Source organism: Neoarius graeffei, chromosome 9 (assembly GCF_027579695.1).
Source record: "Neoarius graeffei isolate fNeoGra1 chromosome 9, fNeoGra1.pri, whole genome shotgun sequence".
Lineage (NCBI taxonomy): Eukaryota > Metazoa > Chordata > Actinopteri > Siluriformes > Ariidae > Neoarius > Neoarius graeffei.
This window is the reverse complement of record NC_083577.1, coordinates 93,145,131-93,160,003: the sequence shown is the minus strand read 5'-3', so window position 1 is coordinate 93,160,003 and position 14,873 is coordinate 93,145,131. Positions and strand designations below refer to the sequence as shown.

General features: G+C 47.6%; 1 protein-coding gene across 1 annotated transcript in view; it reads right to left on the bottom strand.

The window, feature by feature from the left end:
- Positions 1 to 14,873, bottom strand: part of prmt2 (protein arginine methyltransferase 2) — a 27,115-nt gene extending 12,242 nt beyond the window's left edge. The window contains 5 exon segments of the mRNA XM_060930612.1: positions 743 to 747; positions 4,211 to 4,291; positions 4,294 to 4,381; positions 5,026 to 5,202; positions 14,769 to 14,873. Coding sequence (XP_060786595.1) covers positions 743 to 747; positions 4,211 to 4,291; positions 4,294 to 4,381; positions 5,026 to 5,202; positions 14,769 to 14,873 — 456 coding nt within the window.

Genomic DNA, 14,873 nt, shown 5'->3' with positions numbered 1-14,873 from the left:
CTCGGTGAGGGTCTCCCAGTTGGCATGGTCGATGTTGCAGCGAAGGAGAGTGGCCTTCAATTGGTCACGAAATCGACGTTTGGGGGCTCCTCGGGACCTTGTGCCAGATTCAAGTTGTGAGAACAGGATCTGGCAGGGGAGTCAGGTTGTGGGCATTCTTCTGATGTGTCCTGCCCAGCGGAGGTGATGTCGTGCCATCGTGGACTCAATGCTGGGGAGATTGGCTCAGAGCAGGACAGATTTATTGGAGATGAGATCTTGCCATTTGATCTTCAGGATCGCACAGAGTTTCTGCTGTTGGAAATGCTCCAGCTTTTTTATGTCACTCCTATACAGAACCCACACCTCAGAGCCATAAAGGAGGGTGGAGAGAACAATGGCTTGGAACACCATGATTTTTGTATGAAGATTCAGGTCGTGGTTTAGGAAGACACATTTAGAGAGCCTTCCAAAAGCTGTATGTGCAGCACGAATCCTATTTTCAATGTCTTTCTGCACAGTGCAGTCATTGGAAAGATAGCCTCCCAGGTAGGGGAAGGGTTCCACAGTCTCAAGGATTTCACCATGGAGTCGTATGTTGCTGGTGTCTGGAGAGGGATGGCCCAGGGCTCCCTGCGCAAGGATCTTGGTTTTCCCAGTGTTGGAAGTGAGACCGAAGCGGGAGTAGGCACCATCAAAGGCATCAACAGTAGTCTGGAGGGCAGCGACTGTGTCCACAGGAGTCGCATTGTCGTCAGCGTACTGCAGCTCCCGAACTGTGACCAGGGTGGTGAGTCTGCGGGCGCGGAGGCGTCCGGTGTTGAAGAGGCCTCCATTCATTCGGCAGGGAAGTTGGATGCCAGAGGCCGTGTCAGGAAGCTTGTGGATCATGGCCCCAAGGTAGAGGGAGAAGAGGGTGGGGGCCAGAATGCAGCCCTGCTTCAGACCAGTGGTGATAGAGAAGGGGTCTGAGATGGTGTTCTTGGCTATGACGCGACCAGTCATCCCATCGTGAAGGGCCTGTACAAGGTCTGTGAAGTGGTCGGAACAACCAAAGCGTCTCAAGGTTGCCCACATAGCTAGTCTTGGGATGCTATCAAATGCCTTCTCCAGGTCCCAGAAGATGAAAAGGAGTGGTCGTCGTTGCTCACAGGACTTCTCCTGAAGCAGGCAGGCACAGAAGATCATGTCAGTGGTGCCACAAGATGGCCAGAAGCCACACTGTGACTTTGGAAGGACTTCCTCAGCGATGGTCAGGAGCCTGTCTAGCAGGACCCGTGCAAAGATCTTTCCAGCGATGCTGAGGAGGGAGATGCCGCGGTAGTTTCCGCAGATGGATCGATCCCCTTTCTTGAAGATGGTGATGATGGTGGTGTCTTTTAGGTCCACAGGTACAGCTTTCATCTCCCACATGCACAGGATCATCATGAAAAGCTTGATTTCCACGGCTCTTCCCCCATGACAGATAAGTTCCAATGGGATGTTGTCGGGACCTGGGGCCTTCCATGCTTTCATGTGCTTCAGCGCCTTCTGAAACTCAGTGTAGGAGGGAGGGAGTGACATCCAATGCCTGACCAGGTGTTGGGGTACCTTACGGAGCAAGTCATCAGCCGCGGTAGATGGACGATTCAGGAGCATCTGAAAATGTTCTTTCCACCTTTTAAGGATGGCTTGATCTTCTATAAGGGTGGTTGCCCCATCGGCAGTCCAGAGGATGTTGGTACCTCCATGACGAGGACCAAAGATTTCCTTTGTTGCAGCGTAGAAGCACCAGAGGTCTCTGCTGTCAGTGTAAGACTGGATCTCCTTTGCTTTGTCTTGCCACCAGAGGTTCTGCATCTCTCAGACCCTTCGCTGGCACTCCTGCTTTGCCTTTTGGAAGTGTCACAAGCAGGCATGGGTAGGGCGATTCTCCCATGCAAAGCGGGCAGATCTCTTCTGGTCAATCAGTTCTCGGATATCGGCATCATTTTGGTCGAACCAGTCTTGATGGGGACGACTGCAGTAGCCAACTACATCCTCTGCAACCTTGCTGATGGTGCCATGGAGCACAGACCAGTCCGCTTCTACGGAGTCTGGATGATGGGCCGATGGTGGGGTCTCACTAAGAAGCTCTGTGAGACGGTTGGAGTAGTCTTCCTGGACTCCAGGGATCTTCAGCTTCGCGACATTGAAGCGACGTGCCCTCTTTGCTGGTCTGTTGTGGCGGGGAAGGTTACACAGTCAGAGTCTGAGGCGAGATATGAGGAGCCGGTGGTCTGTCCAACAGTCATCTGCACTGGGCATGCTGTGGGTCACAAGGACATCGCTCCGGTCCCGTGATTGGGTGAGGATGTAGTCAAGGATGGTCCAGTGCTTTGACTGCAGGTGTTTCCAGGTGGTCTTGTGATGATTCAGAAGCTGGAAGAAGGTGTTAGTGATAGCCAGTTCATTTTCAGCACATAGGCCAAGGAGGAGAAGCCCACTGGAGTTACAGGATCCAAGGCCCTGCTTGCCCAGAATGCCCTCCCAGAGTCTGTGGTCATGACCGACCTTGGCATTGAAGTCTCCAAGCACAAGGAGCTTGTCTCTGCTGGGGACAGCTTGGATGGTACTGTTCAGGGCAGCATAGAATGACTCCTTGACGTCATCCTCAGAGTTAAGGGTTGGTGCATAGATGGAGATCAGGGTCAGGTGGTTGCTGTTAGGGAGTGGCACACGGAGGGTCAAAAGATGCTTGTTTATAGCGGTTGGGACCAGGTTATAGCGATTCACGATCAATGTCTTGATCGCAAACCCATTGCCATGGATCCGCCACTCTTCAGCATCTTTCCCTTTCCAGAAAAAAGTATAGTTGGCTCCAACTTTGGAAAGACTTCCCTCACCGGCAAGTCTTGTTTCAGAGAGGGCAGCGATATCAATGTTAAAGCGGTCGAGCTCCCGACTCACAAGGGCAGTGCGTCGGTGTGGTCTTTCTATGTTATTGTGGTCTATGAGGGTCCTCACATTCCATGCTCCCACCTTGAAAGGGTTCAGTTTCGGTTTTCTCGGGTTTTGACCGTAGAAGCAGGTCCCCACTGGCCACAGTCTACCAGTCGGGGGGATTGTGGTGACCGATGTTTACCCCACCTTTTCTAGGGGTCTCTCCATTTGGAGTGGGCTGCTGTACTCCTAAATAGACCAGCCCAGTCACACCTATAACTGCCGAACTACCACATCACCACAACTTCGTGGATAGAACGACCTTCACACAAGCGCTGCCAGTGTGTGGCTCCAGACTAGAGACTTCCAGCTGACCAAGCCTGTCCCTGTCATCCAGGGTACCATCGCCACAGGACTTTTGAGGAGGGTAAAAAGAAAGTTGAGGCTCATTGGTTCTGGCACGAATAGACTTCGGGTGAATTTGTTTAAGGTGGATCACAGGTTGCATGCCTGAGACCCATGCACTTTGGGCACCTGCCTTCTCCAGCAGCACCATGGAGATGGAGACATACTAGTTCTGGTTGGGGTGCTTGCAGCGGGCTGCCGGAAAACTTAATTACAGTCAAGGTCCACCTTAAACCACGCCAGCCCGCCTGGCGCTGCTCTCATCCGCCAGTTACAAGGCAACATTCACAGCAGAGCCTCCACATAAACACAATAAAAAAAAAACCAACAAGCTGCATTTTCAATTTTATTAACTTCAAGAGAAAGGAAAAAGTTAGGCTGATGAAGGAATGACCATTTATAGCTGAGTGATAACAGGAAATAACTCCTTTCATGGACGTTTCACAACCTTACATGTAACTAAAAATGGATAAAAAGTGTTACGTCATTCTTTAATAAAGTGTAATCACTGGCACATTGCTGTGGTATAAGAGGAATAAAACACTAATATTTGTAACAGGAACTCCACTTCATCACAGCCCCATCACTGATTATTTACCGATAACAGCACTATACACTGAATAGTGTTTCTCATTCAAAACTAATGGAAGCAGAAGAGAAAATAATCTCTGTAGGTGCATTAAACACACCTCTGTGATTAAAGACACACTGATTAACATGACCATGTACTCGGAGCAGCACTGCTTCATTAATCACTGATACAGCTGGGAGTTCCAGTCTCTCTCACACACATTTACCACATCCCTGAGTTCGGGTTTTATTTCTATTAAATCCTGTAATGTTCTGTATGATTACTACTGCAGCATGAAAACATAAAATTAGCCAAATATCAATCAAAACTTATCTTAAAGGCAGAAAAAAAAACTGTGCTGTTCAATCCTGGAGAGAGAGAGAGAGAGAGAGAGGAGGCTGATAATGTCAGTACCACACCCCAAATCCATCACCTCTTCCCCCTCAGGGTGGCGCTGTTGCTCATGATCACCTGTCTGTAGGTTTTGGTGTGCGGCCGGTCAGACAGCATCTCCAGGTGAAGCTTCTGAGAGAGAAAAACAAGAGGATGTGATTTTAACGGTATTTGCAAATCACAAAATAACAACATGTATAAACCTACAACCTTAAATACAGACAGATCATTACGGAGTTCACATTAAACCTTTCATTTGTTTTTATTTTTCTTTGCACTGTTTCTTGCAAATAGGTGTCAAAAAGTTTCTCATTATTTGACAGTCTCCATTTCATTCCATGTGAGTGTTCCAACACTTAAGGAATATCATTTAATTGATGTTAATTAATTATTTAATGAAGGACTTTACACAGATATAAACAAAAATGAGTCCAAGTGAGCTGTAATAAAATAAAATGCTGATTATTAATAATAATAATAATAATAATAATAATAATGCACCACCTAGCTATCTCATTATAAACTTAGTGACTGAATAATATCCTGTTTTTCTGTCATTTTCTAACCACAAAAATGTTTTCAGTTTTCTTTATCACATCAGGCAAGCTCCATAATATACAATTGTTTTTGAAATATTTTTACTTATAAATAAAAACACATCAGATGAAGTGATTTTATTCTAACTATAAACTGAACACTGCAGAATCATTCATTTCCGTATCAAAGAAAAAATTATTTAAAAAAAAGAACAGCTAGAATATAAAATGAGAGCATACCAGAGTGCCATAGCTGCTGAAATACTCCTTATCCTGCCAGGCATCTTCCATGCCCTCGACTCCTCGGTGGAGGAAAGCGGAGGGAACGTAGCCGAAGCAGCCGCTCTGCTCGGCCCACCACCAGTCCGCACAGACCTGCTCATGAACCAGCAGTGTGTCTCCAGCTAAAATACTCAACTACGAGCAAATGAATGAATGAATGAATGAATGAACCCTTTATTGTCACTAGTCACAAGTACCAGCGAAATTGGCCATCAACCCATCCGTATATATACACATACATACAATTGACACAGGGGGAGTAGACAGGACAGGGGTAAAAAGCGGCGACCGTGGGAAGTGGGGGAAGGAAGCAAGAGCGTCTCACTGCAGTGAACTTCGGGGGGAGTTGTTGTTCCAGCAATGGCCTTGGCCAAGGCCAGTGCTGTCTGAGGGAGCCAAAAGCAGATAAGATTGGGATTGTTTGGTCTTGGGGTGAGTAGATGCATTCTTTTACACGACTACTCTGTTTGTCCGTTCTGGTCTCCAAATCGATTCATTTTCCTTTGCAAAGCCAAAAGCTTCTCCATGATGTTATCCATGTTGCGGTTCAAGTTCTGAATAGCCACAGTCTGAGTGCCGACAGCTCTGCCCACTGCTTCAATCATGTCGGGCAGCTTTATGGGGCTTTGGACAGCTGTCACCATTGTCTGATTTCCTCGATATACCAGGGCAATGCCTAATCCAATCAGCAAAAGTCCTGTAATCATCGTTCCGAATAGGTAGATGTCTTCAATGTCCTCCACAGAAAGAACCGCCAGGCACACGACCTGCCACCTCTCCTATGCATCCATCGTGTAGCCAGCTGCGAATGTTCCGGCAGGACAGGCCGGTTCCCCCAAACCCAGGCTTCTTGTCGAGAAAATTGTGTCAATTGCGTGAAGAGACCAGTTTATCAATTACATGATTTTTAGTTTGGAGAGCAGTGCGGAGAGAGTCTCTCAAAAGTATAGACAATAGACAGACGAGACAGAGAAGCAGAAGCAGGGAAGATAAGGGAAGGAGAGGCAGAGAAATGCAACCGCCTTCTGTGAGAGCATGGAGAGAAAGAGACAAACAAATTAAACTCCACATACTGTACAAACCTGTCTCTCTCACTCTCTCTGCCCCTGCTCTAAAGTGTCTGCACTCAAATGTATGTGGGCAGAGCAGGATGTCGCACACTGACCATATAAGGACACTTACTGGATCCACAGTAATACCTGTACATCATAGCCTCGATATATTGTAAGCGTGTGACATCTCGCTCCGCCCACATGCCCCACCCAATCCTGCAGGTTGCAGTAAGGGGTACTTGTGGGACGCTTTTGTGAAATGACCCTATCAGAATTCACCACCCAGTGGAACAGGGCTATTTTTTTATCCAGGTTGATCCACTTCACCGTCCAGCACCTGCACATCACCTGTTTTCTTGTTGAACTTTTGGAATTAATACATATATCAGTGTATGTTTATTTGGTTGTTTTAATTTATAATAGCTACTTATAATAGCCTCAGCATTTAGGGTTCTGATTAAACAGTAACCCATCAGGAAGGAAAGTGAATTTATTTAAGGAGATAGTGATGATTCTGTTGGTCAAAATCATACCTTGCATTCTGTTGCTGAGGGTTATTTCACAAAAATCCCCCAAATACCCTTTGGTACAGCCTGCGGGGCGGGGTGGGGATGTGGGCAACACAATATGCCATGCACTTACGGTATATGGGTGTCATACAGGGGTTGTGGTTCAGTTGTATCCTGTAATGTCCTGATGTGGTAAGTGTGTGACATGTTGCTCCAAGTGGTACTTGGGGGATTTTTGTGAAATGACCCTTTCAAAATCCACCACCCAGTGGAACAGGGTTACTGTTTATCCAGGATCATCCACTCCCACCATCCTGGGCCTTATTACTGCTACTGTATATGTCCTTCACCTGTTGTCTTGTTTTACTGACTTTTGGAGTTAATACATATCACAGTGTCTGTATAATTTTACACTATAATAGTGACCCCACAGCACACTGGCTTCGGCTTAAACTGTAAGTAAAGTGAACCTATCTAAGGAGGCAGTAAACAGTTTTATTGGCCGAAGTTTATTTTATTAGGGTGTGGGTGGAGTGAGATGTGTGCTTATCATATATGGAGGTTATGATGTACAGTGGCAAGAAGGTCTGGGTTTCAGCCCCGTGGCCGGCGAGGGCCTTTCTGTGCGGAGTTTGCATGTTCTCCCCGTGTCCGCGTGGGTTTCCTCCGGGTGCTCCGGTTTCCCCCACAGTCCAAAGACATGCAGGTTAGGTTAACTGGTGACTCTAAATTGAGCGTAGGTGTGAATGTGAGTGTGAATGGTTGTTTGTCTCTGTGTCAACCCTGTGATGACCTGGCGACTTGTCCAGGGTGAACCCCGCCTCTCACCCATAGTCAGCTGGGATAGGCTCCAGCTCGCCTGCGACCCTGTAGAACAGGATAAAGCGGCTACAGATAATGAGATGAGATGTACAGCGGTTCTGGTGAGAGTTTGGGTTTGGGTGGATCCTGTAATTGTCCTTATATGGTTAGTCTGTGACATCTTGCTCCTCCCATATCCCCGCCATCCCCCAGAGTGCTTCACATGCTATTCATGATTTATTGGTATTTTAATATTTATTTACTTTGATTCTTATATTTATTTAATGTTATTTTAAATATTTATTGATTGTCAATATTAAATTGCATGTTGATAAAGGTTTCTGATATGTAATAGTTATATTCATTAAAGTGTTTATAATTAAATGCTATTCTTTTATTTGTTTATGATCTATAAATGTATTTTTATTGCTGTTGTTGGCTTTTTTATATATAGTCTCGTCTCGTCTCGTCTTCTTCTGCTTATCCGGGACCGGGTCGCGGAGGCAGCAGTCTAAGCATGGAAGCCCAAACTTCCCTTTCCCCAGACACCTCGGCCAGCTCCTCGGGAAGAACACCGAGGCGTTCCCAGGCCAGCCGAGAGACATAGTCCCTCCAGCGTGTCCTGGGTCTTCCCCGGGGCCTCCTCCCGGGGGGACATGCCTGGAACACCTCCCCAGGGAGGCGTCCAGGAGGCATCCGAAAAAGATGCCTGAGCCACCTCAGCTGATTCCTCTCGATGTGGAGGAGCAGCGGCTCTACTCTGAGCTCCTCCCGAGTGACTGTGCTTCTCACCCTATCTCTAAGGGAGCGCCCAGCCACCCTGCGAAGGAAACTCATTTCAGCCGCTTGTATCCGCGATCTTGTTCTTTCTGTCATTACCCAAAGCTCATGACCATAGGTGAGAGTCGGAACGTAGATCGACCAGTAAATTGAGAGCTTCGCCTTTTGGCTCAGCTCCTTCTTCACCATGATGGACCGGTAAAGCGACCGCATCACTGCGGAGGCTGCACCGATCCACCTGTCGATCTCACGCTCCATCCTTCCCTCACTCGTGAACAAGATCCCGAGATACTTAAACTCCTCCACTTGAGGCAGGACTTCTCCACCAACCTGGAGAGGGCAAGCCACCCTTTTCCGGTCGAGAACCATGGCCACGGACTTGGAGGTGCTGATTCTCATCCCAGCCGCTTCACACTCGACTGCAAACCGCCCCAGTGCATGCTGAAGGTCCTGGTTTGAAGAAGCCAACAGGACAACATCATCTGCAAAAAGCAGAGATGAAATCCTGTGATTCCCAAACAGGATTCCTTCCGGCCCCTGGCTGAGCCTAGAAATTCTGTCCATAAAAATTATGAACAGAACCGGTGACAAAGGGCAGCCCTGCCGGAGTCCAACATGCACTGGGAACAGGTCTGACTTACTGCCGGCAATGCGAACCAGACTCCTGCTCCGTTCGTACAGGGACCGGACAGCCCTTAGCAAAGAGCCCCGAACCCCATACTCCCGAAGCACCCCCCACAGAATACCACGGGGGACACGGTCGAATGCCTTCTCCAGATCCACAAAGCACATGTGGACTGGTTGGGCAAACTCCCATGAACCCTCGAGCACCCCATGAAGGGTATAGAGCTGGTCCAGTGTTCCGCGACCAGGACGAAAACCGCATTGTTCCTCCTGGATCTGAGGATTGACTATTGGTCGAATTCTCCTCTCCAGTACCCTGGAGTAAACTTTCCCTAGGAGGCTGAGAAGTGTGATTCCCCTATAATTGGAGCACACTCTCCGGTCCCCTTTCTTAAAAAGAGGGACCACCACCCCAGTCTGCCACTCCAGAGGCACTGTCCCCGACCGCCACGCGATGTTGCAGAGGCGTGTCAACCAAGACAGCCCCACAACATCCAGAGACTTGAGATACTCAGGGCGGATCTCATCCACCCCCGGTGCTTTGCCACCGAGGAGCTTGCAAACCACCTCAGTGACTTCGGCTTGGGTAATGGACGAGTCCACCTCTGAGTCATCAGCCTCAGTCTCCTCAGTGGAAGACATGACGGTGGGATTGAGGAGATCCTCAAAGTATTCCTTCCACCGCCCGACAATGTCCCCAGTCGAGGTCAACAGCTCCCCACCCGCACTGTAAACAGTGTTGGCAGAGTACTGCTTCCCCCTCCTGAGGCACCGGATGGTTTGCCAGAATTTCTTCAAGGCCGACCGATAGTCCTTCTCCCTGGCCTCCCCGAACTCCTCCCAGTTCCGAGTTTTTGCCTCCGCAACTGCCCGAGCTGCAGCACGCCTGGCCTGCCGATACCCGTCAGCTGCCTCAGGAGTCCTGGAGGTCAACATGGCCCGATAGGACTCCTTCTTCAGCTTGACGGCATCCCTTACTTCCGGTGTCCACCACCGGGTTCGGGGATTGCCGCCACGACAGGCACCGGAGACCTTGCGGCCACAGCTCTGAACAGCTGCGTCCACAATGGAGGTAGAGAACATGGTCCACTCAGACTCAATGTCCCCCGCCTCCCTCGGAAGCTGGGAAAAGCTCTCCCGGAGGTGGGAGTTAAAGACCTCCCCAACAGAGTGCTCGGCCAGACGTTCCCAGCAGACCCTCACCATACGTTGGGGCCCGCCAGGTCTGTCCAGCTTCCTCCTCCGCCAGCGGATCCAACTCACAACCAGGTGGTGATCAGTTGACAGCTCAGCCCCTCTCTTCACCCGAGTGTCCAAGACATAGGACCGGAGATCAGATGAAACAACTACAAAGTCGATCAACGACCTCTGACCTAAGGTGTCCTGGTGCCACGTGCACTTATGGACACCCCTATGCTCGAACATGGTGTTCGTTATGGACAAACCGTGACTAGCACAGAAGTCCAATAACAAAACACCACTCGGGTTCAGATCGAGGAGGCCGTTCCTCCCAACCACGCCCCTCCAGGTGTCACTGTCGTCGCCCACGTGAGCATTGAAGTCCCCCAGTAACACAATGGAGTCCCCAGTCTGAGCACCCCTCAGTACCTCTCCCAGGGACTCCAAGAAGGCCGGATACTCTATACTGCTATTTGGCCCGTAGGCACAAACAGCAGCAAGAGCCCTCTCCCCAATCCGAAGGCGCAGAGAGGCGACCCTCTCGTTCACTGGGGTAAACTCCAACACATGGCGGCTGAGCTGGGGAGCTATAAGCAAGCCCACACCAGCCCGCCGCTGCTCACCACGGGCGACTCCAGAGAAGTGGAAAGTCCAGCCCCTCTCGAGGAGCTGGGTTCCAGAGCCCAAGCTGTGCGTGGAGGTGAGCCCAACTATCTCTAGCCGGTACCTCTCAACCTCCCGCATAAGCTCAGGCTCCTTCCCCCCCCAGCGAAGTGACATTCCATGTCCCAACAGCCAGCCGCTGTGTCCGGGGATCAGGTCGTCGAGGCCCCTGCCTTCGACTGCCACCCAATCCACACTGCACCAAACCCCTACTGCTACCTCTGTGGGTGGTGAACCCACAGGAGGTCGGGCCCACGTCACCTCTTCGGGCTGAGCCCGGCCGGGCCCCATGGGCAAAGGCCTGGCCACCAAGCGCTTGCATACGAGCCCCAACCCCGGGCCTGGCTCCAGGGTGGGGCCCCGGCTGCGTCCTACCGGGCGACGTCACGGTCCTGAATTTTTTCTCCATAGGGGGTTTTTGGTGAACTGCTCTTGGTCTGGCCTGTCACCTAGGACCTGTCTGCCTTGGGAAACCCTAACAGGGGCATAATGCCCCCGACAACATAGCTCCTAGGATCATTCAAGCACACAAACCCCTCCACCACAATAAGGTGGCAGTTCTAGGAGGGGCTTTATATATAGTATGAGCATAAATTACCAATAATCATAAAACATTTTAAAACACTATGAAATAACATCTGGAACACATATGGAATTATGTGGCAAACAAAAAAAGTGCTAAAAACAAAAGATGTTTGATATTTTAGATTCTTCGGCATATCCAGTGTTTCCCCTGATGACACTTTACACCAGGCATCACCAAATGGTGGACCTCGGTCCGGATCCGGACCCAATGATGGTTCTGTCCGGACCCGTGACCAATGGTAAATTCACGAGATTAAGTAATTTTCATGGAGCATTATTTTGGACGGTCGTGGCTATTGACAGCAGGCGCTGCTACTCCAGTTAATACGACAATAGCTTCACTCAGTTGAGCCAATAAAATCATTAGTTTACCCAGCGCACCACAGCAGAGCAACAAGCAGAGAGGAAGAGAGTTCAGTTCAGAGACAACCGACTGAGACAACATGGCTTGCTCCAAAAGGCGGCGGAAAGTAGACAAGGAAAATTGTTGTTTGAAAGATGAATGGACAGAGAAATATATGTTCATTCTTCCGGCGAGCAGTTCAAAACCAGTGTGCCTCATATGCTCCAAAAACGGCAACGTGAAGCGCCACTACGAAACGAAGCACAGCTCTTTTGAGCAAAGTTCTCCCCTGAAGTCCGAGCTGAGGGCGCAAAATAACCCAACTGCAAGCACAGTATGACAGGTCTACCCGACTCATCACACATACACTTACAGCCCAGCAACGTGCAAACGAATGTTCCTTAAAAGTAGCGTGGATTTTGGGGCAACATAAACACATTGGAGTGTGTTCCCTGGTCTATTCAAAGGAACACTGCACACCTTGACTATGTTTGGATCGACTTACAGCTGTGAGTCAGCTTTTTCCACGATGAACATTGTCAAAACCAAGTACCGTTCTAGGCTCAACAATGAACACCTACATATCTGCATGAGAATGGCACTAACTCCATTCCAACCAAGATTTAAATTACTGGCAGGTCAGCCACACGCCCGTTTTTCTCATTAAGAAGAGTAAAAGAAGAATTAAAAGAGAAAAGTTCAAAGAAAAATGTTCTGTTTGCATTTCCCCCCCAAAAAGCCACTTGTTTTCTGAAAATGTGGACTTTTTTTTTCTTGAAAAGTCGGCCCTCATTTTTTTAGGCTGGGACCTCCTTATTTTAAGAACAAAGAAGAGAAAATGTGAAGTCGATGCTCTGTTTGCACTTTTTAGTGAATGTTTTCTGAGTTGACTTTTTTACTTGAAGTGTAGGCCTTCAATTCTTCAGGTTGGGACCTCTTTAATTTAAGAGAAAAAGGAGTTATTCCACTCTGTTTGCACTTTTTTATTTATTTTATTCTGAGGTTTCTGTTTTCTTTAATCTGAAATAAAGGCCTTGAATTTATTTTCCTGGGACGACTTTTATTTATGGTAAAAGAGATAGTTGTGCACTCAGTTCATTTCCTGCATTGGAAATGAACAATAAATATTGTTGAAACCATATGAAAATGTGGACATAGGGGAAGGCTATAAGACACAAGCTGGACTTCGGTTCAGACCTTCTACTTGGACAAAATGTAATAACTGGACCTCAGTGACTTTTAATTGAATACCCCTGCTTTACACACTATTGACATTCTCTTAACCAGCTTCATGAGGGAGTCACCTGGAATACTTTTCAATTAACAGGTGTGTCTTGTTAAAAGTTAATTAGTGGATGAGTTTCTTACCTTCTTAATACATTTGCGATCAAACAATAAATAGTAAATAATAAAAATGCAATAAATAACCCTATTCCACAACTGTAGTAATCCATATTATGTCAAGAACCGAACAACTAAGTAAAGAGAAACAGCATCCATCATTACTTCAAGACAGGAAGTAACTTTTAATTAATAAAAATAAAGAAAAAAACATTGAATTATGAGGTGTGTCCAAACGTTTGACTGGTACTATATATTATTCATCACTTTTGGTGAAATTCAATATTTAAAATTTTCCTTTCAAGCCTGTAGACACTCCTCTCATACCCCTTTTCAACCAACAGGGAACTGGCTCTATTCAGGGTTCTTTGAACCTTGGGTCAAGCAACCGAACTGTCCCACATTTTCACTAGTTTTGACTGGAATCATTGTAATCAAGGATGTGTCATGAACATAGGGCATGGCACAAGGGAAGCAAACAGTAGTAGGAAGATGATAATTCACATTGATTCCCTGCAAGCTTTGTTCTGTTATTGCAAATATTTGTTTTTATTCTGGGCTGCATGGTGGTGTACTGTCGCTTCACAGCAAGAAGGTCCTGGGTTTGAGCCCAGTAGCTGATGGGGGCCTTTCTGTGTGGAGTTTGCATGTTCTCCCCATGTCTGTGTTGGTTTCCTGTGGGTGCTTCAGTTTCCCCCACGGTCCAAAGACATGTAGGTTAGGCTAATTGGTGGCTCTAAATTGACCATAGGCTTGAATGGTTGTTTGTCTCTGTGTGTCAGCCCTGTGATGATCTGGTGACTTGTCCAGGGTGTACCCCACCTCCTGCCCATAGTCAGCTGGGATAGGCTCCAGCCTGCCCCCAACCCTGCACAGGATAAGTGGTTATGGATGATGGATGGATGTTTTCATTCCATTTTTTAATGATGTGTCCTTTTCCATTGCTGTGCTCTGCTTCGTCTCCAAACTAATGACATGCCCACAGATATCATCATGGTTCATGCTGGAAAAAACAGCTATATTTTGGTTCCAGCTGAGAAACAACTTTTCAGATTCCGAACCAATATATTTTGGGCCAAAATGCTCTGAACAGTTCAAAATTTAGTGCACAGACAAGAACGGATTTTGTTCCTTGTTGGTGGAAAAGAGGTATGATAGAATTCTGTTGGTGCACCTGACTCAACTCCTGAAGAGCTTGAGAACTAAATGATGTGTAATGAAAAATCCATGACATGATCATACAACCAAATATTATAGTGTTAATTATATCACATCATTTGTTTACAATGACATTCATGAAATGACCCCCTGCAGATATGAACATTAAGCAGTCGAATCTGAACATCTAAACCCGTGTTTGTCTTTTAGGAGCAGGAGCAAGTGTGACATTTGCCATTAGGTACAGGAACTATGGAATACTTCTAAAGCAGGCTAAGTTTCTGTGCTTTGTCAATTGCTTTCGTGATTAGAATATGCTGTGTTTATCTGTTGCTTGTTAGGTGTGTGCTACTCTATTACCTTAGTGTTTATATCTGCTGGACTACAAGACAGGATTTGCCTATTAGTTTCATTTTAACTAATGGTTTCTGGCTGTTTCAGTTGCGTCACTGTACAAGCGATCAGCTGTTTTTTATTTGCTAATTAGCAGGGCTTTTAGTGTGGCTTCTTCCTGAAATCTCATCTCCTCTTCTACCATTGCCATAACCTGTTCATTATGTGTCTCTACCCTATTCCTGTTTGTGCTCTCACACACAGAAGGCGCTTCCATTGTCATCGTACCCCATGATAGTGATGCCTCTACAACCTCATTTACCCCTAATCTACCTCCACTGACACCTTCTGGATCACTGCTGGATTATGGAACTGCCAGTCTACCACACGGAAGGCTGACTTCATCTCTGCCCACGCCTCCCTCCTGTCCCTCCACAT